The sequence below is a fragment of the Erpetoichthys calabaricus genome, chromosome 11 (assembly GCF_900747795.2).
Source record: "Erpetoichthys calabaricus chromosome 11, fErpCal1.3, whole genome shotgun sequence".
NCBI classification, from domain to species: Eukaryota; Metazoa; Chordata; class Cladistia; order Polypteriformes; family Polypteridae; genus Erpetoichthys; species Erpetoichthys calabaricus.
Genome location: NC_041404.2, coordinates 46,373,391 through 46,400,389, shown reverse-complemented (window position 1 = coordinate 46,400,389; position 26,999 = coordinate 46,373,391). Strand labels below are relative to the sequence as shown.

At 37.0% G+C, this 26,999-nt stretch overlaps 1 protein-coding gene across 4 annotated transcripts in view; it reads left to right on the top strand.

Moving 5' to 3' along the window:
- Positions 1-26,999, top strand: part of ndst1b (N-deacetylase/N-sulfotransferase (heparan glucosaminyl) 1b) — a 255,734-nt gene that overhangs the window by 180,529 nt on the left and 48,206 nt on the right. For all 4 annotated transcript variants that reach the window (XM_028813059.2, XM_051934207.1, XM_051934208.1 and 1 more), the window contains 5 exons: positions 14,796-15,652; positions 23,256-23,738; positions 24,099-24,186; positions 24,699-24,853; positions 26,375-26,560. In XM_028813059.2, coding sequence (XP_028668892.1) covers positions 15,143-15,652; positions 23,256-23,738; positions 24,099-24,186; positions 24,699-24,853; positions 26,375-26,560 — 1,422 coding nt within the window. In that variant the 5' untranslated portion in view covers positions 14,796-15,142. The remainder of the gene's footprint in view (positions 1-14,795; positions 15,653-23,255; positions 23,739-24,098; positions 24,187-24,698; positions 24,854-26,374; positions 26,561-26,999) is intronic.

Below are 26,999 nucleotides of genomic sequence, written 5' to 3'. Positions count from 1 at the left end.
GATATTGGAGGTGAGAAGAGAGTGTTAGTGTGGGCCTGGAGTTCTAGGAGGGTTACTGTTTTGTTTTCTGTCCTTTATTTTTACGTCATGTTCTCCCTTGCTTTTGTCTCTTGTACTGACCATTTGCTTGAACTTCTCATAACCTATCTAAGCTTCTACTGGGTTCATAGGCATCTTTGTAACTCAAGACATTGAACAACTGATTGATGAATAACAAAGTACTAAAACCCTCAAAGGGGATTTTTCTCACTTTTGTTGAGTATGATTATTGTTGCAGTCCATTTAGCCTTTCACTTGTCTTCATTACTCAAATGAGCGCAATGTTGTATGCAGACAATATAATACCAGTGTATTAAAAATGTAAGGTTACAAAGTTAGGTTACAAATGGCAAGAACTACTTAAGCTTATTACATTGATAGACTTTTGACACATTTTTAAATAAGAACTACCTTTTAAAAACTCTATCTTCTTCTTCTAGGGCCTACAATTTTTAAAATTCACGTAATGTCTGTTACAGAGTAAGATTTTTTTTTTTTTTTTTTGACATCGAGAACATTCATTTTTACATTTAATTCACAATGACGACAGGGATAGTGTACCGGTGTTGTCCGAGAAAGACTAATAATAGTACATTTAGATGTACTAATTGGGTAAGTCTATCCTTAATGTAGTAAGAGATTGTCAGAGGCAGAATTAATTTGGCTGCACAAAGGAAATAGTCATGAACTAAATAGTGTTATAGCTAGCTGCTTGTAGTTTGACTGACCAGTCCTGTTTCCAAAGTGCTACAATAGCTGAAGATTTTCACTATAATGCATCTATTAATTAAAACTGCTTTCTAATAAATGTATTTTCATCATGTTGTGAATATGACAAGCTATATTCAAGTTATCCATCCATTCATCCATTATTGAACATGTCTAATGATGTTCAGGATCACAGAGCTTGATGCTGAGCCTGGCAGCATTGGCACAAGGCACAAACCAAGAGTAGACAACCCAGTCTTACTTGAGTACACTTGGCATACACCCAAATCACTTACACCAGGCCAAACTAATGTCACCAGTTTATCTCATAGACACATCTTTGGAATGTGGGAAGGCAACTACTGAACAACCCACATACACTTGTTGAAACATACAAATGTAACTAAGACAGATGCCTGGGCCAGAATTCAGAGCTAACTACTGCACTACTATGCTGCCCTTGTGCTTAGGATAGTTTGATACTAAGCATTATTGTAGTCTGCAGTGATCAAATAGCTTTGTAAATAAGTTTCTAAAAAGTGAGTTTGTTCTGTCGAGTACAAACAGGATTAAGTAGCAAAGTGCTCTACACATCAGCAACTGATTTGTTGTGATTAGCACCTACCTGTTCATTGCAAATTGCATGTTTTTAAAGCTAATAATCAGTTGAATATTAAAAGAAAAGAGTAGAATAACAAATTTCCATACTAAAAGATAAAATAATTCCAGTTTTCTTAAGCTACAAAATTCTCATGGAGAGAGAAGTTGCAGTGAAATGTCCTTAATCATCATTATCCAAACCTGCTCTGGAATATTGTTTCCTGGAGAGCTGTTTCAGAAAGAAAATATAAAAAATAAGAAATTAAATTGACTTCATTCCTTTGTACAAAAAACTGTGAGTGGAAATTATGAAGAGTAGTAAAGTTTCAACTATTTCTAACACTGCAAACGAAAGCTGAGTATGTAATTAAATGTGATGTTCCATTACGTGCAGAACTGGCTCCCAAATAAGAAATTAGCTTGAATGAAAACCTAATGTGACTATCTAAGAAGTGAGTTTGAGACCCCTGCGTAAAAAAACGGAGGCAACCACATTGAAGGCAATGAATCCAATGAATTTTCCATCCAGTAAATTGTTCATTTGGATATATAGCAAACCACATCTGCTCACCCAGAATTTGGCAGCCCATATGGATTGCAGTCTTCCGTCATGGACACTGAACCTTTCCTGTTCTCACTTTAAAGACTGGCAGTTTTGACATGCATCACATTCAAAATGCTAATATTGGCATTTTGAGCTCCCAAGAGATTATAGAACTGTGTTTCACTAGAACATGCAACATTTGGCACATGATTTACCCAGTTAACTTGCACAGATGAAAAACTGACACTAGATAGAAACTTTATTAATCATAAAGGAAATGGCAGGGCTACAACAGCAGACAAAAGGCACAAGGTATACAGATGACAAGAATGATAATAATCTTAAGTGTACTAACAAGGTGCATATACACATATAACAAGAATCATCTATAAACTCACTTAAGAAAATGTAGGTTTTTACGAAGTGTAAAGTAATTAGTTTTCCACATGCTTACCCATTTCATTTTAAAAGTACAGGATGTCAGTGTGATGCTGGGTTGCCCACAGCTGGCATTTTTTCTTTTTGTACCCAGACAACAGGTACACATGTCGTAAATGTAGGAAGAACGGTCCTTGCGTGTGTGTGAACTGTTAACATTTGAATTTGATGATTGCATATAGCGCTGAACTGACCTCTCTGTACTATTCTTTCCTCTGCATGTCCTGGAATACAAAAGAAACAGCACAATACAGCAACATGGGGACTGGCAAGATCGGGAAGGAAAAAAAAAAAACGCACGGTCAATGATTACATCTGCAAGATGTTATGTGAATGAATATGAATAATATGAATAATGTTGCATCCATGCCACAATGTTTTCCGAAATGTACTATACAGGTCATAAAATTAATAATTCCAAATATCATACATACCTGTCTCTGTTTTTTTTTTTGTTTTTTTTTTGACATAGACCATAAGGTGCATACTAATTCAGCGTGAGCAGGAACACTCAATAAAACTGAATAAAAAAATCAAGAGACAGTGATATATGAAGAAGGCATGATTCACCAGCATTTGTGTGTCAGCTTTTATCTTTCCAGATCACAGAAAGTCCAGTTCCATTGCCTCAAAACACCACTCACATCTACAGTTACTCCCAGTTTCAAATAAAAACTAACAGCGTCGGATCCCTGGGTGGGGGTGGGGTAGTATGTATCGTGATCGTGACTGAGAGAATAAAAGTGAAAAAAAAAAAGGTAACTTTTACAAGTCCTATAAATGTACACCGTCTGTTACAGACGCAAACCAAATGTATGTGTATACTGTATGATATTAACAGTAAGAGCAGCTCATTATTGAAAACGGTAAATATAGGAGGCAGACGGGATCGAACCGGGGACTCTTGAGTACAAGTCAGCAAATCTTACTGCTACGTCACGGAAGCTGCTGTATTGTCCTTGAACCTTTTGTGAAAGTGTTTATTTGATCTTTGGACTTCAGGTTTCACACATTATATAGTTCATGCTAACATTTTGTCATTTACTACTAAAATATGAAAAATGTTTCTGTTTTAACAATGTGTTTTCACAGATTATTGTAGAAACGGAACACACATGAAATGCATGTGTTCCAAATAACGATCTATTATTTCCACTCTAAAACTCCAGCACTTCACTCCCAGATAATCAAAGAAAGCATGAGCTGGGAGAACTTTGTGCATGCATGTTCTGCGGCATGGAGGGATAGAATAGCAGGCTGCTTGTCTTTATCGGAACATTTACAGGACAAAAAACACTGACAGAGAGGTGCGAACGGATTTAAGGTGGGCCGGATCTACAAGTTTTTTCGTAGGCTCTGGTAATTCTAGTGTTAATCACCCCTTGAGCCTGAGCACACTGCTTTTAACTAAAAAAAAACTGCCATGTACTCCTAACACGCATCACCTCAGTTAGTAATCAGCACAGTATATGGCACATAACATCATCATCTGTTAAGAAGTTTCCTAGATCAGTTCAGTACCATTCAGCAGAAATGGAACAAGACCAGCTTAGGCAAAGGGTGTGACCCATTACAGAGCCTGATGGCTGATGGTAGAAACAGCCTCACATGGTACCCCTTGACTCAACACAGTTGTCCCTCTCTGTTACTGAATGTGTTCCTCTGTTTCTCTAAAACCTCATACAGGGGCTGAGAGTCACTGTCTGGAATAGTAAGCAACCTCTTGAGTGACTGTCTGTTCTACCACTTCCTCCAGTGAGTCCTGCATAACTCCCAATATTGAACCAGTCTTTTTAATCAGTTATTTTAGTCTGTTATCATTAGGCAGGTGATGCCATTTCCCCAGCACACTACTGCATAGAAAAATCCACTAGCTACTACAGACCAACAGAAAACAGGAGTGGCCTGCATACACCAAACAACCTCAGTGTTCCTCCCGGGGGGCACAGGCACAGAGGTCAGTCTAACTCCGACTCTTCTTGTATACAGCCTCTATGTTGGTGCTCCACTCAAGCCTGCCGATCAGATGCACCCTGGGATACTTTTTATATCAAGACGACCGTTACATGTTAACCGTCAATGGGAACACATGCCTGAAATCCTTTGCAGGATTAGACTCAGACTGATTATTGTGCTCACTACTCATGCGATTGCCTGAGAATTTGTCGTTATGCATTTATGATTTTGAAGTCTCTTTGGATTGAAGTGTTGAGTAAATAAATTTCTGTAACTGAATTCCGCTTTCAGATGACAGTTAGCTGATATTAACTGGAGTTCATGTGACAGAAACATACGATACATTGCTCCATAAGGAGAGCCATTCATCCGGAGCAGGCCACTTTGCATATTTATGCACAAGGCTAGAAAAGGGCAGTTATAAAATAATTTGTCATAAATCAACAGAATATAATCTATGTGCTTCCAGAAGCTTTCAGCACTGTGCTCAATCTGTAAAAACAGACTACTGTGTTCTTGCTTGAAGATTGTCAGCTGTGTGCTGAAAGAAACAAGTATGATAGGTCTTATGAATGTCTAATTTTGTGCAATTTCTATACTTATTTCTGTATAGTGCCCTTCCCATTGACCAGCAGAGTGTACTTTAAATACCTATATATTATTGAAATAAAGCACCATGTACAGTAAAACTACAAAATACCTTGCAATATGTTACATATTGGTGGAATTGGGAGCACCATGCATTGATCAGTAGATTAGTTGAGAAAATTGCTAGCATCTTGCCAGCTAATAATAAACTACTCACCTAAACAGCAATGCACTCTTTGTCCCAAAAGTTTATATGTCATTTTTTTCCTAAATATTTTTAAATGTATGTTTAGTGTTAAATGCTTATATAGGATGTATAAGATTTGCATAGATACACTTCATAATTGCATTCCCAATGAGGGCTAAATATGCATAGAAATAATCCAGAGCATATAACAGTAACCCTGGCGAAGCACCTCTTTTGACAGCTGCCTCTTAAAAAGAAGAGGAGTTGTTTACAACTGAAGCTGTTCTTATAAAGATACAGAGTAGCAGGGGACGTGAGAAAGCGACTCATGGCTAAGTGACATTATGTTGCCAGGGGCTGCCTTGAAGTGTAGTGTGGGAAGGCACTGTGACTTGAGACAGAAGTCACTTTTCTTGAGGAGGTGACTACTTCGAGAAATGGGGATTGGTTGATTTTTGTATTTAAGTTTTGATCGTGGTGATGACTTCTGATAATGGTGCATTAGATTGCTAAATAAAAAGGAATATCTGAAAATACCTTTACCAGCTACTATTGTTGACAACATTACTAGACATTACAATTTTTGATGTGCTGCAAAATGTAACGCATCACCTGTATTGTCTACATTTTCTTTAAACTATATTTATTTTGTTGTATATCCAGGTGTTTCTTGTACACATGTTGCCTGATTTGACTGAGATCCTTGTGAGCTGTTAGATGTCAGTCAACCTAATGCCATTGTGAGCTTTCAAATTAGTGAAAAAGATCCTGGGCCTACCCAAACTCAAATTTTGACAGAGCAAATTTTAGGCCCCATCACATTACTGTTTTTGTTTGGAAGTGCAAGTGCTGATTATTTTGAAAATTCTTTCCAGAGCCATACACTTCTAAAACTCCAGTTTTAGTGTTGTAGTGTGGATGGGTGAAAAGACACTCTAATCATTACAATGTTTAATTCCCTGAATGGTCACCAATCATGTAATAAAACATATTCCAACATGGCAGGCACAGAAGAGTTGCTTTCCATGGCACTTGTTATGTTACTTACCTGTATGCATTTAAATTACTTTTTGCACAATTTGAATGCTGCAAAATGAAAATAATTACCAGTCACTACAGTTCTACGATAAATTCCATTGCTGTCAGTATTGTCGTTCCTTCAAGGATTACAAACCTCTATGTTGTATGCGGTTTTGGTCATTTTGGATGGAGAGACTTTCAAAAACAATGTGACAAATCTAGTGTGGACTGAAATAGTTTTTGTTAAAAAAATGCTGCTTTTCAATGAAAATTTACTAGTGTAGACGTAGCCTTAGTTACTGTCTCCATTTCAACAGTTCAGTTTGTGTTTGTATGTCAGTGCTCATTGTTGTCAATGTAATTAATATTTTTCTGCTTTTAATTATCCAGTTGACTTTCCTGTGAGTGCTTAATTTATTACTTACAACACACTAAAACCTCATGCCAAAATAAGCTAAAATGGAGTGGAAAAGAAAAAATGCTATTTGATTTTATTATTTCACTGCTTATATCCATGTACAGGTGGAATCCCATTGTAAGGAAATTCATGGGACCAAAAAATATTTCGTTATGACGATTATGAGAAACATACAGTACATAGATTATTGTCACCGAGGTTGGCAGTGATTTGACTTCTCTAACAGCAGCGGTGCTAGGATAACTCCATAGCTGCTCTACTGCATCTTACCGCATACCATGCTTGTCTCACAATGTGTAGAACATTTAATACTCAACCTGGACCTGGTCTCTCATGCAGCTAACTCTGTGACCCTGTCCAAAAAAAATGGAAGTGTGCTCCCCTCGAATTTCTAGTATAATGAGATATAGGAAAAGGTCATCAGAACCACTTCCAGTTGTGCAGTATTTCTCAAATACTGTTTTTCATCATAACTAATTGATAATATCGATACACAATCATTTATCTCTATAATCAAACTTTATATTAACATTATATTTTCGAACTTAGGGATGTCGAAAACGGTGGTGGAATTTTTTCATAATTACATATGCATTACCTTGTTAACGTGCAAAGTAAAAAGAGTTATAGTCACCTGAACACATAGAAAAAAGTGTTAGTGTTATATAATATTTGTTGCAATAAATTGCTGTAGGTTAAACTGCATTTAGCTACATTTAATTATGATAATGATTGCGGGAATAAACAAAAGAATAAAATGAAATGTATTACCAGGAACAAAACGGGAACATAGCAGCATATTATTCCCATTACATCTTTATAAACTTCTCAAAAAAATTAAAGGAACACTTTGAAAACATATCAAATCTCAATGGGGGAAAAAAAACTCCTGCTGGATATCTCTACTGATATGGACTGGTAATGTGCTAGGAACAAAAAGATGCCACATCGTTTGATGGAAATGAAAATTATTAACATACAGAGGGCTGAATTCAAAGACACCCCGAAAATCAAGGTTAAAAAAATGATGCAGCAGGCTAGTCCATTTTCTCGAAATTTCATTGCAGCAACTCCAAATCATATTCAGTAGGGATGCACCGATACCAAAACGGGTATCTGGTATCGGCCTCGATACCACATTTTCTAAAGTACTCGTACTCGTTAAAAGTCCCCCGATACCGGGGACCGATACCACGGTCTGAGAAATGTCTATGTTTGAGCGGCGTGTAAGGGGTTAATCACAGGCGCCGAGTGCCCGCCCCCAGGCCCCGGCTGCAGCTCAGAGCGGGGAGAAGGCGAGGCGAGAGATGTCAGCCGTGTGGAACTATTTCAAAGTGAATGAAGACGACAAAACAAAGGCGGACTGCAAATTGTGCTCAGCGAAATTGTCCAGAGGAGGCTCAAAAGGTAGCGCATTTAACACAAGTAATTTAATCAAGCACCCAAAATCCCAACACGACAACGAGTACAAAGAGTTTACCCACGCTTCTAAACCAACACAACCCACGCTGCAGCAAACTCTTGCAAGACAAGAGAAAATGTCCAGAGACAATCCACGTGCTGTGAAAATAACACAGGCAATTATCGAGTACATTGCATTGAGTGACCAGCCACTCTCGGAGGTAGAAAATGTGGGATTCCTGCGTCTCCTCCATGTTCTGGAGCCCAGATATGATGTCCCAAGCCGCCGCTACATGACTGACACGGAGCTGCCTAAACTACACGACTCCGTGAAAAAACATATCCACAGCCTACTGCAAGCCTCCTCTGCGTTTAGTTTCACCACGAATATTTGGACAAGCAGTGTTAGCCCCGTGTCGCTAATTAGCCTAACCTCCCAGTGGATAGACGAGAGTTTCTTGTTTTTTTTTGTTAAGTTATATGACTAAAGCTGTTACCTGTAAATTTAAATCATGTTTTTATTAAGTACTCGGTATCGGCAAGTACTCGGTATCGGCGAGTACTGAAATGCAAGTACTCGTACTCGTTTTCCAAAAAAGTGGTATCGGTGCATCCCTAATATTCAGTAGTTTGTATGGCCCCCCACGTGTTTGTATGCATGCCTGACAACGTCGGGGCATGCCCCTAATGAGAAGAGAAGTGAGCTGAAGAGAGCTGAGAAGCAACCCCACACATGAATGGTCTCCGGATGCTTTACGGTTGGCATGACACACATATCTGATGGTTTGCGCTCACCTTTACTGCTCCAGACAATCTTTTTTCCAGATGTCCCAAACAATCAGAAAGGGGATTCTACAGAGAAAATGACCTTATGGCACTCCTCAGCAGTCCAAACGCTGTACCTTTTGTAGAATATCAGTCTGTCCATGATGTTTTTTGTGGAGAGAAGTGACTTCTTTGCTGCCATTCTTGACAATAAGCCATCCTCCAAAAGTCTTTGCCTCACTGTGTGTGCAGATTCACTCACACCTGCCTGCTGCCATTCCTGAGAAAGTTCTGCACTGGTGGTGCCCCAATCCCGCAGCTGAATCAACTTTAGGAGACGATCCTGGCACTTGCTGGATTTTCTTGGGTGCCCTGAAGCCTTCTTCACAACAATTGAACTTCTCTCTTCTAACTCAGTCAGCATGACAGAGTGATCTCCAGCCTTGTCCTTGTCGACGCTCTCACCTGTGTTAACGAAAGGATCACTGAAATGATGTCATCAGGTCATTTTGTAGCAGAGCTGAAATGCAGTAGAAATGGGTGTTTTGGGATTAAGTTCATCAATTAATTGCAATTCATCTGGTCACTCTTCATAACATTCTGGAGTATATGCAAATTGCCATCATAAAAACTGAGGCAGCAAACATTGTGAAAATGAATATTTGTGTCATTCTCAAAACTTTTGGCTATGACTGTACCCACATGAAAGCGCGATGGAGCACTGATTCAGAATTTGGCTATACCTATATGATGTTGCGCCTGCACTCGTGCCGAGTCTCACCAAGACTGGACATTTTGCAACAGACTGTCACTTTCTTTTGGTCTAACAAGAAACAGTCAGCCTGTTGCAGGTTTCCCAAGAGTCTGAGAAAGTGTAGGCTTGGTATTAACTATTGTTTGCATCACTTTATTATCTTCAGTGGCATATTTGAATTAAAACTGTTTAACATGATGTTGTATAAATGTTTGTCCAGGCCAACACACAGTATTTCTTAATCTGAAAATGTCATTACTTTGGTATGTGCTTTAACAGAATTTGACCTGTATTCATATTTGATTAAACTAGTATCAGAGTGAAATTCTAGAAAAGAATTATACATTTTACTTTGTTTACCAAAAATGAATGATTTTTTTTCTTTTAAACACAATACACAATGACTGTTTGTAGTCATCAGGAAAAATTCTGGTTGGCTACCTTTTTGCCAGTGTGAGCAAATTATAAAACTGTCTACATCTTATGCAGATGTAAATGCCTGAGGTCAGTCTGTTTTATTTGCTTTCTGCCTGCTGAGACAGAGCTTAATTGAAATGTTACTGAGGACACAAATGATGATAATGACAATATTACTAACACAGTCAGCCTGAATTACATTTTTTGTGGTGTTGGAATTAATTCAAAATCAAACTTTTGGTTGAAATTTAAAAATGGCTTAGTAGTGGCTACCGTTCTGGTCCATAGGCAGCATATGCCTACGGTAATGCAGCAAAAAGATTAGGAATGTCAAAAAACTTTCAGAATGAAAGAAGAAAAGTTAATGGTCTCTGTGTATCAATTTGAGCGCAAATTATATTGAATGTATTTTTTTATTTTATCTGGGGGCTTCTGAGAACAGATAATTAAGATGGAGTATTGGACTTATAATCAGTCATTTTTAACATAGTCTTTCATAGCAAGCACCATCACAAGATGCTTTATAGAGTAGTTCCGAAAATAAAGTCAGGTCAGGATGGGGAGCATGCACAGGTACAACACGTTACTGCACCCACCACATGACGAAACAGCCCGTGATCCTGGTTGTCAACCCTCCTGGCAGATACACGGTCCAGTTCCCCCTCCCCCCCAGAAATGACCATCTATCTGCCGCAGCCAGATGTTACGTGGATATCCCCTTGGCCCGTGAGCAACCGCTCATGCAACACAAAGTCAAACCAACGGTACCCAAGGATTCTCCAAAGAGACACAGTGCCAAAGGAGTCCAGTCTTCGTCTCAGGTCACTGGATAGTGTCCATGTCTTGCAACCATATAGCAAGACAGGAAGCACCAGGTTTCTAAAGACTTGGATCTTTCATCCTTTTACAGAGATATCAGGAGTGCCACACACCCCTATCCAGCGATCTCATGACCCCCCTAATACCTAAGAGGACATGAAAGGCCTGGATCTTGATTTTTATCTAGAACACTTGCAAATAAAGTACTGGGACTAAATGTACATGAGTTTTTACATCCATTCTCCTGGTTTATATAGTATGTCCCATTTTCACATTTTGCAGTGAATCTATGAGGTTAACTTTATACTCCACTCAAAAACGATATTGTGTTTAAATGTTACTTAGCCCATGTGCTTTATAGTGACCATCGAGGAGAATTTTTAATCTTGTGTTTTCTTTCAGAAAGGAGGTTAGAAAGTTTGATTCATCAGTCATAGTAGGTGACCAATGTGGGACAACAGTAAATAATATCAAAATGTACATGAGAAAAAATTCTCATGGTACTCGTGTGGAGTAATCCACATACAAAGCCATACTCGAATATTCATTTGCTCACAACGTCCTAAAAGTATATTTTAACTTTAAATATACAACTTCCAGAAACCCACTCATTAATGAGGAAGGAACACACACTCATGCACACGAGTGAGTGTCTGAATTGAAGACCTGCCTTTCCCCCTTCTTCATTGGTCAAAACTCCTCTCTTCAGAAGCACAGAAATGTGGGAATGCATTGTACTGCTTATAAAAGCATGCTGCTTTTTTTAATCATAATATTTTAGCAAAGTGCATGCTTTTTGCTTATTTTTAAGCATTTGACCAAATAACAGACATAATGGATCATTTGACATGAGCAACGTGAGAATTTTTTCTTCTTTTTTTCCTTGGATGTTTTTCACGTCATTTGCTGTAATAAACTATTTTTTCTCCCTCTGCATGAAAGCATGAGATTAAATTTTTTTCTCAACTATCATTATAAAGCACATGATATAAAATGGACTAGCTTACTGCATCATTTTTTTATCTTGATTTCTGGGGTGTCTTTGAATTCAGCCCTCTGTAGGTTGATAATTTTCATTTCTATCTTCATTTTCAGATACCTTAAAATGTACAGGAAGTATATTGAAGAAAAAAAAATCTTACAGGAAATTGATTTTGAGTAATCTCAGTCAATTTTAGATACTTCATACTAACATCCTGTGCATTTTAAAATAACTCAATGTATCTGAAGTGTCTTGAAATGCACAGGAGGTATTTTGAGATATCTTGAAGTGCTTTAGATATGTCTTGAAGTGCATTGTAGATTCTTTAAAATATAGAGCAATCGTATCTTGAAATAAATTGGTGATATCTGAAAATCTGAACTCTATGCTCATTCAGCTTGTCAATAATTGTGTAGCAGGAGAGAGTTTTCACAGTAGAAGTTTACGTTAATATTCACTGGTCTGCCTTGGATTGCCATTTTCATGCTCTTTTTTTTCCTTGAAACCACTTAAGCCATTTGCAGTCTAGAACTGTACAGACTTTCTTCCTAAATGTGAATCCTGTAGTGGACTCAACAGTATATCAGGCTTCAGACTTGATTTGATTTGTGAAGTGGTGAGTCAGTTGTTTTTGAAAGCTGAAAATTGATTCAGCAAATGTAACTATAATGGGAAGGCCTTTAAACCCTTAGGAGGTATTCTTGGAAAAAAAACTACAAGCATTAGATTTGTAGCTCTGCATTATTATTAGTAGATGACTGCTGATGGCTCTCCATAGATTCCTTTCTTTTGTATGTACTGAATATATTGTGACTGGTCTGGAGGTATAAACGATCACATTTCATAATAACCCAATAAGTGCTATCCAGGGTTTTTAATTTTAAAGTAAATCGAGAGTGGTGGAAGATGAGAGCATTAGAAAGGTCTTAGCTTAACTGGATTTCACTTTTTATTTATGAACCCATAGAGTTATATATAGTACATGCATTTACTTTTTTTAACCTGCTTATTAAGTTCAGGTCACAGATATCATCACTATACGTAGAAGGCAAACTTGCAGAAACCTATAATCCATTTAGTTATCAATTAATCTAATGTGTACGTTTTTTTGAGATGTGAGAGGAAATCCCCCCACAGATGTGGGAAGAATGGACAAACTGTACACAGGAAGGTACATGAGCTGAGCATCTGAGAACAGCATTCTGGAGATGTGAGGTAGCCTGCTGACCAATGCACTGCTCTACCTGCCCTATTCTAAGCAGTACTACATAATAACGTAGTTGTTATAACTGTTGCAATAATGCTCTTGTCGCTTAGGTGTTTTAACATTTTTTCCAATTATTTTGATTTGTTAATGAGATTTTTTTTTTACCCATATTCATTTATCTATAAATGACTTATGAAATTCCTTGTACAGTCATGTAAAAAAGTAAATGCATCCTTCAATGAAATTGTTGACTTTTTTAACTTATTTGAACAGGGAAACATTTGATCTTCATGTAATCAGTGCTTACAGATAAAGATGATATACTTGAATAAAGTCACAAGGAAAATTAGCCCTTTCACTAATTTTTTCAACAAAAATATCAATAGAATGGTCAAGTGGCAAAACAGTAAGTCTACCTTTGGCCTCAGAAGCTAGTATTGCCCCCATTAGCAGAAATGACTTATTGAAAGTGTTTTGCATCCCATCAGTCTTGGACATAAGCTCAGTGACGTTTTTGCCCACTAATCTAGGCAATATACCTTTATTTGAAAGGTGTTTGTGAGTTTTCTTGCATGTACTGCCCATTTCAAATCAACCCGACAACATTTCAGAAGGATTAATCTCGGGACTTTGGCCAGGCCATAACCCACCATTTCTTCTTTTTCCTTCGGATCATTATAGTGTTGAAAGATTCGTTTTTGGTTCAACTATAACTTTTAAGACTGGTGGCCTCACATATTCCTCAAAAACATTTTGATATGATGCAGAATTCATAGTTGACTCAGTGACTTCAAGCTGCCCAGGCCTCAGGAGCAGCAGAGCAACTCCAAACCATAACATTTTCCACTACCATGCTTCACAGTTTGTATGAGGTGGTTCTCCTAAAATGCTGTCTTTTTTTCCCCCAAATATATCTACTGTTACTGTGACCACATGAAATTTTGAGGTTCTCAGTGACTTATTTTATTATCCAATGCTGAGCTGTTGGGCTGAATTTGCTGGGCCGGCCACTCCTGGACAAATTAGGAGTCGTGTAAAATCTATGCCAATTGTAGATTATTTTCCTTATAGTGGAATGTTTGATTTCAATTAATTCTGAAACCTTTTTTTTTTTTTTTTTTTTTTTAATTCTTTTGCCAAGCTCACAGACATCCACAACACTCTTTGTGAGGGCCTTATTGAGCTCTTTTGATATTGACATGATTAAACCACACACATCAATAGCATAAAGCGCTGACCCTAGATATCTGCAGTTTAAATAAGACAGGTGCCACCTGCATACTTCCCTAAGGAGGTTCTAATCATTGGCACTTCATCTGAAACACCTGATTATAATTTAATGGATTTGAAGTGGTGATAAATGTAGAAGTAGACTTACCTTTTCCACTTGACAAATCTGTTAATTTATATTATAAGAATAAATGCACCATGTCTGTTTTATGTGTCATTTGTTCAAGTTCAATATATCACTTTCGTCTGTAGGCATAGTTTGCATGAAGATCTAATGTTTGCCTGTTCAGATATGTTGAAAAAGTCCATGGTTTCCCTGGGGTGTATTTACTTTTTCACTTGTTTGTAAATGGATTCATAAAATGTGTCTGACTGACTGTTACTCTTAAAAATATACAATAGCTAATGCAGTAAAGTCTATGTCAAGTTTTATGTTCTGTATTCTTCCTCTGTGTGCTTGAGTTGTCCTATTTTTCTCTATATTCTGCTATCCCTAGTGCCTTTGCCACACACATTGCATCTCATTTCCAGATTTCATTTAAGTTTGTGCTTCTGGTGACATTTAACCTGTATGCTTAGGCAGTGGTGCTTGTGAATTAATTCACTTTGTAGTCTTCATATACAGGAAATGGCATCTGTAGTACATTTATGTCTAGTTTATTTTTACACTTAAGCAAATCTTCTGAAAAAACTAACAATAGTTTTCTCTGATTTTATTTCAGGCTACTGGCACTAACGGACTGTAATGCCTAGGCAATGACCTGCAACAGCTGTACCAAGTTGGTGTGTTCTTGTAACGCTCATAGTACCCTTCCTTCAAGTAACTGTCAAGCCAGCTCTTCAAAAAAATCAGCAAGGAAATCAAGAACTTGGAGATTAAAAAGTAAAATAAATAAGTAAAGTGGGAGAGAAGGAATTTCAAAATCAGATGACTTATTTCTTAGACTCTTTTCCCAAAAACATTCTGCAATGGTGACATGAAAATCATGCAGCCCGGTGAGCCGATTTTTAACATTTTTAAAAGCGGTGTCATTAAATATTTTAAAAACAAACATTTTTAAAAAGAAATATGCATTTGTGTGGAAGAGTGAGACGAGTTTTTCGACAACTAACATTGCAGACAAGCTTGCTGCTGCTTTTTGCATTCTGTATGGTCAGTGTCTTCATCTCTGCATACTTTCTCTATGGCGTCAAGAGAGAGCTGGAGCCAGCAGTTGAAGGGCCCCCTCCAGACTGTGATGACTCGAAGGTGACACCTTCTCGTCTGCTGCCTCTTAAGAACCTGAAACCTGTGGACACCTCTCGCACTGACCCTGTGGTGTTGGTGTTTGTGGAGAGCTTATATTCTCAGCTGGGACAGGAGATTGTTGCTGTGCTGGAGTCTAGTAGGTTTAAATATCAAACGGAGATTTCTCCAGGTAAAGGCGACATGCCTACTCTCACTGACAAAGACCGGGGACGCTTTGCTCTTATTATTTATGAGAACATTCTCAAGTATGTTAATTTGGATGCCTGGAATCGAGAATTACTGGACAAGTATTGTGTGGAATATGGAGTTGGAATCATTGGCTTCTTCAAGGTACAGTATTGCACTAATGTATATGTTAATAAAGTAATTGCATGATAGTGTATACTGTATGATAATTCAATTAATTTTGATTTTGAAAAAAATGTGTCAGTATCCAACAAGACAATTTAATTGCTGTATTTTGTTAAAAAAATGAGTAGTTAGTTTGGACCCAGCTAGATGTTGCACACTGTTTCTATAACAAAATAGCAGTACTCATACTGGAGCAATTTTCTTAAACTGGTCCTTCTGTCCTATAGTCACATAGAGGAAAAAACAATTTAGAAGACTAACAAGGTTTCAAGCTCTAAAATTCCCATAGAAGTAGAATGAAGAGGCTGTAGCCTAGCTTTAAGAATATTTTGTTAGACAATACATTTTTCGCACAGAAGTTTACTATGCAATTTTGATGTTACAGGATGGATTTTACTGGCCTATGAGATCACAAGAAGCATATTGCCCAATATGATCCATCACTGTTCTTAGTTATATGTTCGACTAGTAACACAGTCTGTTTAAAAAAATAAATCAACAAAAAATAAACTAATTCCATGATTTGCAAGTTTATGATTATATCAAAGGTCACTTAGGTTACTACTGTAACTTATTATTCTATCAATAACAATTAACCCATTATTGACCCATTCACAAAACTACTATCACTGTACATGCCTATTGCTTTGAATTGTATTGTAGCAAGCCTTCTAAAGCTACAGCTGGAGTTTGATTATGTGCTTTGTGAAAGGTGCTATATAAGAGAAAAAGCTGATTAGTATTTATGATGGAGTCTAGTCCAGGGTCACATCCTCTTTTGAACCAAATACTGCTAAAATAGAAAGAGTTGTGGCATGTTGCCATAGATTAAATGTTTTATTTATATATGCTAAATTCATCTGATTTTTAAACATTTGTATACCCAACATTGAATAATATACATAGCAAGTATTTATGTTACAAAATCAAAAAGAGACTTTTTCCCATACTTGTCTGACATTTATGAGTAGAAAGTTAAACAGAGTGCGTACGAAAACTATACACTGATGCCTTAAGTAATGGCAAGATGTTATACTACATGACTTCTAGTTGGAGGGGATATCAGATTTGATGATTGAGTTGCTTGTCTTGTCACCCAAGTATATGAGATTACACAACTAGATATTGAAGGGTATATTAAATTGAACAACTACATGATGACTTTCCTACACAGTTTCACATTGCCAGAGTATGGCAAGCTTGCCCCTTTTTCTGACAGAACCTGTGTTCTCCATGAAAATGCTTGATGGTTCCAGGCACAGCGAGTCCTGCTGTAATTGCAGCTTTTTTTCCCCCTTCCATTTTCTTCTGGTTTATAAAACACACATTATCAGACATATGGGACTTTCTTCTGTTTGCAAGGTCCAAAATGGCCACATTCCTTATTCCTTGTAGCTTCATTACATTCATTGTACTTCTAACTGAGTATTCATTGGATGTTAGCTCTCACATGCACATAAGTCTGCCCCTACGACTTAAGACAAAATCAAATCTGTACATATGCTTGGGAACTCAGTCACTCATAAGTGTATTTAAGTCACCACCAAAACTTTGCTTAACTTAAGGAATAATGGACAAAGGAAGAAGAAAATGAATCACCGGGGCCATCTTGAAGGTACTGAAAAATTGAAAGCTTTCTGTAGTTCTTGACTCTATGGGAGCACATTGCAAAAAGATTCTATATTCAGTCTTGGTTTAGTATGCAGAACAATGGGTATCAAAGCCAATGATTCATGGGTAGGGGTAGTTTTGTAGTCTGATGAAACTATATAGATCTCAGCTGTTTTAATATGACATTGTCAGTCAGTCAGTCATTATCCGACCCACTATATCTTAACAAAGGGTCACGGGGGTCTGCTGGAGCCAATCCCAGTCAACAAAGGGCACCAGGCAGGAACAAATCCCGGGCAGGGCGCCAGCCCATCGCAGGGCACACACACACCCACACACCAAGCACACACTAGGGACAATTTTAGGATTGCCAATGCACCTAACCTGCATGTCTTTGGACTGTGGGAGGATACCCACGCAGACACGGGGAGAACATGCACTCCATGCAGGGAGGACCCGGGAAGCGAACCCAGGTCTTCTTACTGCGAGGCAGCAGCGCTACCACTATACCACCGTGCCACCCAATATGACATTGTGCTTTGTGAAATTAAAACATCACCAGAAACCACTATCCCTTCTCTAAAGCAATGAGGAGGAAGCATTCTGTCACTGGAGTTCCTGTGTGCTATAGAGATTCCTGACCTAAATTTATGTGAAAATCTGTGAAATGACTTTAAGCATGCTGTCTATCACTGGTCCCCTTATAATTTAATTAACACAAATAAAATACTTCAATAAGTAGCAATATACAAATGTTATTATAGCACTTTACTTGTGTGTGGACACAGACCTGTCCTTGGAGAATAATGGTTGAAATTTGAGCAAAACATGCTTCACCAAGTGCTGACTTTCTTATGGTTTTCTTTTAACTTGAATAATCATGCATTCATTTTTTCACTTATTATTGAAGATTTCTTTCACTTCATGTTAAAAAGAAAAAAAACTGTCATGGATCCTGATGTGCTCATTTTGAAACGGAGTGTTAACTTTCTATAGACACCGTACAGTATTGGTGCCAGCTGCCAGTAGTATGTGCTGGTCCTGTTTGTGTTTTTTCAGCTGAAATGATTAAATGTTCTAGGGAATGAGGATCTGAGTCAATGCTCAAAATATGTATAGAATGTGAAATGGTGTTTAGGATTGGAATTTAGGACCCCTATAGAATGCACTCCCAGCTTGTTGCTCATGTTGTCTGTTTTAGAAAATACAAACATTAACCCTGCCTGTAGGCGATTTAGACCGCTGGCAATCCTATATTAAAGGTTTTGGTCATGTGTGTGCTTTATTGGAAAGATTTAGAAAACTAGGATTTTGCAGCATACATATATATACAGTGGAACCTCGGGTCACGACTGTAATTCATTCCAAAACTCTGACCTGAAGTAATTTCCCCCATAGGATTGTATGTAAATACAATTAATCCGTTCCAGACCGTACCAGCTGTATATAGATATATATTTTTTTTAAAGATTTTTAAGCCAGTTATACTTCCTTAGAAGGTTGGCGTCCTTTAACATCTGCAATAAGATGCTGCAGATGTTCTATCAGATGGTTGTGGCGAGCGCCCTCTTCTACGCGGTGGTGTGCTGGGGAGGCAGCATTAAGAAGGACGCCTCACGCCTGGACAAACTGGTGAGGAAGGCAGGCTCTATTGTTGGCATGGAGCTGGACAGTTTGACATCTGTGGCAGAGCGACGGGCGCTCAGCAGGCTCCTATCAATTATGGAGAATCCAGTGCATCCACTAAACAGTGTCATCTCCAGACAGAAGAGCAGCTTCAGCAACAGACTGCTGTCACTGTCCTGCTCCACTGACAGACTGAGAAGATCGTTCCTCCCCCAAACTATGCGACTCTTCAATTCCACCCGGGGGGGTAAACGTTAACATTATACAAAGTTATTGCCTGTTTTTACCTGCATTATTATCAATCTTTAATATTGTTTTTTTATATCAGTATGCTGCTGCTTGAGTATGTGAATTTCCCCTCGGGATTAATAAAGTATCTATCTATCTATCTATCTATCTCTCTCTCTCTCTCTCTCTCTCTCTCTCTCTCTCTCTCTCTCTCTCTCTCTCTCTCTCTCTCTCTCTCTCTCTCTCTCTCTCTCTCTCTCTCACAAAAATAGTTCATTATACCATAGAATGCGCAGTGTAATAGTAAACTGAATGTAAAAACATTGAATAACACTGAGAAAACCTTGAACAGAGAAAACTAACATTTGCAAGAGGTCATGCTATAGCCTTACGAACCGCTCTCTGTAAACACTTTTTTTTAATGAGTTTTAAGCACAGGGAAAAAAATGAAAATTTGAAAAATCCGTAATTTATACAAAAACTGACCATAAACAACCAAGAAAACTAATCTTGCATGAGTTGAGTTCTGGCATGAAGGAAGTGAGGAGAAACTGGGTGGAGAGGATATTACAGTTTTGAGGTAAAGTCTGTGACAATGTGGGTTCGCTGTATGCTCCCATCTCACTTCCGGGAGCCCTTAAACCCGTCACCGTCGGTAATGTTACCGATGAGCAGAACAGTGAGGCACTACAATGGAGCAATCGGATAATGCAAAAAGTGCCAAGTGCTTTTATTAAAATCAACAAAACAACAATCAAAAACAAAGTCCAAATTAAATAAAGTGTAGTGCTTTCAGAATCCTTCAATAAATAAATGATCCCATAAAAACAGAAGGGAAGTGGAGGTTAAAATCCAATAGAAAAAAAGTCTTCGTTAAATACAACGAGGTTAACACAATGCTGGAAGCAGTCTCTTTAAAAACAAGCCCGGTGCATTCTTTAACTGCCTTCTCGGCCTTACATGGCCAGCCGTTTCTCTCGCACTCTCTCTCTCGTTCACTGCACAGGGAGAGACTGAACACGTGCGGAAATCATCGGCGCGTACGAACTGGAAGGGAAACTGGCTTGCTCATCATCAGAGTGTGTGGTCGTGAACAGATGCAAAAGTTGGGCAAACTTTTTAGTCGTAACCCGATTTGTATGTGGTCCGAGACGTTCATGACCCGAGGTTCCACTGTACATATATGTGTGTGTATGTGTGTGTGTATATAGTGTGTATATATAAAGCCTACTGAAATTTCTTGTTCAGAATGGTAGTGCACCTGATGGGCCATTACACTTTCAGTTTACTATGCTGAAGTAGTAATGTTTTCTGCTCCCCTGACTGACCCCCCCCCCATGTTAGTTTTATCCCACCCCACAAAGAGAGTGTTAATTTTATGCTGATTCTATGTGTGTTATAAGAGTAGATGCTAAAATGGACTAGTGCCCAGTCCAGGGTTTGGTTCCTTTGCCATTTGATTGTACAGATCTGAGAATGTTATATGGTGTTATAATAAGGTGGTCATCATCAATTATTCACATTAATTTTACCATATCATCACTGCATTTTTTCGAAAACAGAAATAACACATCTCGAGCTATTAGTATCATTTCATTACTCTCTTAAAACTTTTAAAAAAGTCTTTCAATGAAGTGAATTAGGCAGTATTGCCCCTTTCTTAATATTAAAAAAGCAAATATTTGGTAAGTATGTTTTAAGGCTCATCTTTATAATAGAACCCCAGTATCCTTCATTTCTACCCTTCTTCTATTATAAAGTTTTTTTCTTTCATTTATAAAATAAGTTTCACTTTAGAATGCAATTTTTTGTGGCAAAATAATATATGTGATTGTAATGAAATAACATTAATTTGAATAACTGAAACATATCCTTTAAACAAAAAAAAGTCTGGGAAGTTTTTGGTTTTTAACAACAGTCTTGCACCTGACCTTCATTACCAGTTTGTCTCTGTTTGGAAGTGTGCTTTTCAAAAGGACCTTTTTCTCACAGTTTAAAAATCTTGTGTCATATCAAATAGTGCCTGACACAAAGTAAAATGCTTTTTGCAGTATCAGCTGAATCTATATGTAAATATACCAAAATCAGAGCATGTATGTCTGCAAAGACTTTTATAGCCTAATTTATGAAGGCATGTATATCACAGATTATAAATTATTTGTTTAGAGCTTACAGCTGTGTATTTAATTAATCAGTATGTTAAGTATTGCAGTAAGGAAAACTTTTTATACTGTAGTTTAACAATTGTTTCAATACGAATGATTCTGGACTATCAAAACTTGCTGTAGTAATGAAGTTGTAATATATTTAAGGGCCTGCAAAATTCAGATCTGTTCTTAGCTGAATTTGTGTTCTTAATTAAATCTTAATTAAATTTAAAGAATCCTTTACATTCTGCCAATTAATGGTAAATCAAACTTATTTCCACATTTCGTACCTTTTCTTAGAGTTCCTGTTTATATCACCATGTCTTTGGTAGGTAAAACACACCATGCATTTCAAGGTGATTGTCTGCTGTCTTTGAAAGAGAAGAGTTCTTTTAAATAAAGAGCAGAGATGCTCTTTGTCTGACTGGTGATGAAAGCGTGAGCTGGTGCTACTACACTCACTGCCTATTGGCACACAATGTAGTCTTTTCTCCATGACAGAGGGTCTTAATTTATTTTATAAAAATACATGTAGAGCGAATGCAACTAATGGCACATTTTTGTGCTTTAATTACATTCACTTGTCATATGAGAAAGACCTATGTCCCCTTGACATTTTAGTGCATGACTTTTCCTAGTTGGCTATTTCCCCTTTGATCTTTTGTGCTTGGACAAAGTATCAAAGAAGCGTTTTAAATGCAGGTATACATTAAATAGTACAAAATTATAATAATGTACTCAAGTACAATAACAAGTACTTGCAGTTTTTTCTTTTACACAATTTCTTGTGATTTGAAACCTGGGTTGGAAAAAAGTATCAAATAAATAAATGGAAAATATTCTCCTTCAAAAATTCAATGAGTGGAATGTCCATCCATCCATCCATTGTCCAACCCGCTGAATCCGAACACAGGGTCACGGGGGTCTGCTGGAGCCAATCCCAGCCAACACAGGGCACAAGGCAGGGAACCAATCCTGGGCAGGGTGCCAACCCACCGCAGATGAGTGGAATGTGTTTGACTTTAAATTTATTTTTAGTCAAAGGTGGCATCCAAGTGTATGAAAGGTATGATGTATTTCAAAACAATTTTAATAATAAAGTGCCTCTTCTTTTCTGCTGCAATAGTTCACAATTTCATAATGGTTTTGGGTAATTGAAATATAATTTATGTTAATTTTAAGACAAAATTGCCCAAGAAGTTATTATCACATAGCTTATTGAATTATCAGCAAAATACTATATATATATATATATATATATATATATATATATATATATATATATATATGTATATATGTATATATATATAAATATTCCAGACGGTGTGTACAGTTTGCTGTCACTCTCATGGCTATATATAATTAGAATGAGGCAGCTGTTACTTTCCCAGACAGATGAAACAAATGTGTTGCCAGATCATATAGTTCAGGGCGATACAATGTCTGACGCAGGATGAGCTGTGCTTGTCTGGCTTCATTGATGTCTGCAGAGTCAACTATTTTCACATATTCAAGTGGCTGTTTTATGCTTTCAGTTAACGGCTGTGGCTTTCACTTTATTCTTTAATAAAATTTTCCTATTGTAAACATTATATTCAAACATAACCCTTTTTCTTTTTCATACACCTTTCAATATACAGTCTTGGAACCTGCTTTTTGATCTGCAAACAGCATAAGAAATTTAACAGAGAGCTATTATTGCTGCAAACCATTAGTCTCTGAGTAAAATTGTTTTTCTCGGAAACAATTCAAGGTCACAGTGTTGCTATTAAAAAGAAAGAAAAAACTGCACCAGACGTGTTTATAGACTCTGATTTGGAGCCGTTCAGAACACATGTTTTGCATTTTTCCCACGTCTCTTGAGTAAATAGGGAGTGCTGCCTACAACTAATATGTAGAAAATCACAAATAATATTCCAATTTTATATTTTGGATTATTTTTGACAATAGGCTTTACCTTTCTTTTCTAGGCAAATGAAAACAGTTTGCTAAGTGCCCAGCTGAAAGGATTTCCTCTGTTTCTGCACTCTAACCTAGGATTAAAGGACTGCAGTGTGAATCCAAAATCACCTCTACTGTATATTACTAAGGCCAAGGAAGTTGAACGGGGACTGCTGCCAGGCGATGACTGGACGGTCTTTCAGTCCAATCACTCCACATATGAGCCAGTTCTTCTGGCCAAAACCAAATCAGCAGAGAGCATTCCTCAGCTTGGCGTTAGTGCTGCTCTGCACACATCTGTGGTGCAGGATTTAGGTCTTCATGATGGCATCCAGAGGGTCCTCTTTGGAAACAATCTCAACTTCTGGTTGCACAAACTAGTCTTTGTAGACGCTGTGTCATTCCTGACTGGCAAAAGGCTTTCATTGTCCCTTGATCGGTACATCTTGGTGGACATCGATGACATTTTTGTTGGCAAGGAGGGAACACGTATGAAAGTAGAAGATGTCAAGGTTCAGTAAACTCACTGTCCTTGTTTGTATGACTTGGCTTTTTTTTTTAAATGATCAGCTTTTTGTATGTAAAATATAAAATATTTTGTCCAAATATATTTTAGAGGGATTTTAATTATAATGTTTCAAGGAAAATAGTCACCTGTAAAGCTATTGAATTGCCTACATTGTTTAATTAAGATTAATTTATGCCATACTTAGATGATTTCAATTTAGAAACACTTTTGCTTTGATATTGTTTGTTATTACAGTTATTTTTATTATTTGTGTCTGCAATTAGAACGTATTAATGTGTGGTTGGTAGCTGGAATTCAGAAACCCCTGAACTGTATTTATCACTGTCTACTTTGTACGTTATAGGCTCTGCTCAACACCCAAAATGAACTGCAAGTTCATGTTCCAAATTTCACCTTCAATCTTGGATTCTCAGGGAAATTTTTTCACACAGGTAAGTATAAATAAATTATTCACCTTTATGTGTTGCCATTCTGTGCAGTAAACCACTTGAACAAAATTTTTATGAAGCAGTATTATTATAGGGGAGAAAAATAGCTTTTTAGTATGCTATTGCTCATCCTTTCATCCACTGAATCACAACTAGGATATAACATTATTATGTAATGAATGTACAGTATGTGAGGTTATATGTAGACAATACAGTTAAGTTTGAAAGTGGAGGAAGAATATGAAGTTTCGTAGATTACAGAGAATTATGTTACAGAATCTGGCAGGATATTCAAGTTTAACAGAAAAAATATTAGTAGTTTTATATATAATGTAAAAAATAGAACATGTCATGGAAAGAATTTAAAAAGATTCATTGAAAGCTTGATTATGTGCATTTTTGGTAGTAAGGTGATTTATTTTGGGTAACAGGTATTTCTATGTTAAAGTTAGAAGCCTGACATTTTAACTATAGAGACTTTATCAGGTGTATTTTTTTGTTATCCTGCATTTTAGGTACAGATGAGGAGGACCACGGGGATAACCTCTTACTCTCTTATGTAAAGGAGTTCTGGTGGTTCCCACACATGTGGAGCCACATGCAGCCCCACTTGTTTCATAACCAGTCAGTACTAGCTGAACAGATGATGCTCAACAAAAAATTTGCTGCTGTAAGTGAAATGCAAATTTTCAAATTGCTCTTCCTCTGTACCTTTATAGTTGAAAGGGTTATTTAAATTTTATGAAAGACTTGACATTAAAGGAGCTGTATTTTAAATTGTGCTTTCAGCCACATTGACAATATTCCTCTGTGTTTCTGCTTTCATTTACATGTTTGCCCATTTGCCTTTTGCGTAGTGCTGTTGGCTGATTTTAAATCTCAATCCTTCTCCCTCCCTCACTCTCTAGTCTAAGTTTGGAGCAACATGTATCCTACAGTGTCCCCTGGTACAAACTGGGAATTGGGGCAAATTTTGGTACAGGCGAGTTTAATACTGTGGATCTGCATACTTGACAAACATAACCAGGGGCATCTAGTGTTTCTTCCTTTGGAGGCGCCTTCTAAATTTTGTAATAATGCATAGCTTATGGTCTCTCCTTGTACAAATAATCTGCAACATTTGGCAGAGAATGGTTCAATAGTGTGGATTTAAATACCGGTCAAATGCATATTAAGCTTTATATATAACAGTAAAAATGAGAATATATTAAATCCTCAGTTAATTATGTTTTTAAGCAACAACATAACGTTAAAATGGCTGCTATATCCATTAGCTCCACCTAATTATTGAGGTAATTGGTTATGTGCTGTGAAAGAGTATGTTTTATACCAAAAAATATAATCTCCCTTGGTGCTAACATCAAAGTTGCACATTCAACAGCATAAATTTGATTTTGGGGAAGAAAAGCCTTCTTTGCTGGACTCTGGGCGACAACACTTTTTGTGTTAACTGAATATCCATCGATTTATAGAAATTTGGTTGGCAAGTCTATGCAGATGTTGGGACATTGCAACTGAAGGAACAACCATCAGTGCAAATACCTCCATAGTTTTATGTACTATGCTAGTTGTTTAGGCAGATTAATATTTTCAATTAATATTATGGTAAAACTCGAGAATGAGTAGATTCTTCCACTTGCATCCTCTAACTCAAAGATTTATTATAGCATAGGCTAGAGTTCATAATCAAGTAGTGTGCAGGCCACATTAGAATTTATCAAATGAAAGTGCCAAACTAATAAAATATTAATATCCACAAAGAAAATGAGAAGATATGTGAAATGCCATAAAATAAGAACTGCACATAGATGACCAATTGAGGTGTTTTTTTTTGTTAACCTAAGAATACAACATAAAAATCAGGCACTTTAATATTTGTAATTATATTGCAGACTTACTATATATCACTAAACAGAATATTTATGACTGATTTAGTCAGACATTTTTATTTTCCAAAATGTGTCAACTTGTAGAGTACAAGTGACCTCTCAAACAGCCTGTTTGGAAAGTGCAGAAAGCTTCAGTTTTTTAAAAGGCCTGTCATCTTTTTCTGTTTAGTACTTAGTATTGATCTTAACTGACTCTGATGATGTCCAGTTATTTTTTGATAATTTGTAAAATTTACAATATATATTTAGCATGCATATAATTGACTTTTATTTGAATTAAAGCTGTTATGTTTTGTTTCTAGGAACATGGCATTCCTACCAATATGGGATATGCTGTTGCACCTCACCATTCTGGAGTGTATCCTGTTCATGTCCAATTGTATGAAGCTTGGAAAAAAGTTTGGGGTATTAAGGTTACCAGTACAGAAGAATATCCTCATCTGAAGCCAGCACGGTATCGCAGAGGCTTTATACACAGCGGAATCAGTGTAAGGATTTATTTGTCGTTTTCACTTTTCTATGGAGATGCCACCGTTTCAGTTATCTGTCAGGGTCAAAAAAGAAAAAAAAATAATACTGCAATTCCGACTGATACACTCAAGCTAATGACTTTTAAAAGGATAGTTGTAATTTTTTGTTGAGACCTTGCCTTTTACTTTAGCTCATTGTATCAGTTACTTTATTTCAGTATTATATAACACCTTTAATAGTGAGCAGTATTACAAAATAGTTCACAATATACAGTAATAATACATGAATCATACAGACTTTGAATATGAATAATAGTATAAGCAGTCAAGAACGTTTGGAGGATGATATATGAAAAGGAAATCCTTTAAATGGTTCAGTTTAAATATTTCAAAAGAGATAAGTGACATGTTGAATAGTGACTATCAAGAATATTAGAACCAGTGACTATAATGTCAT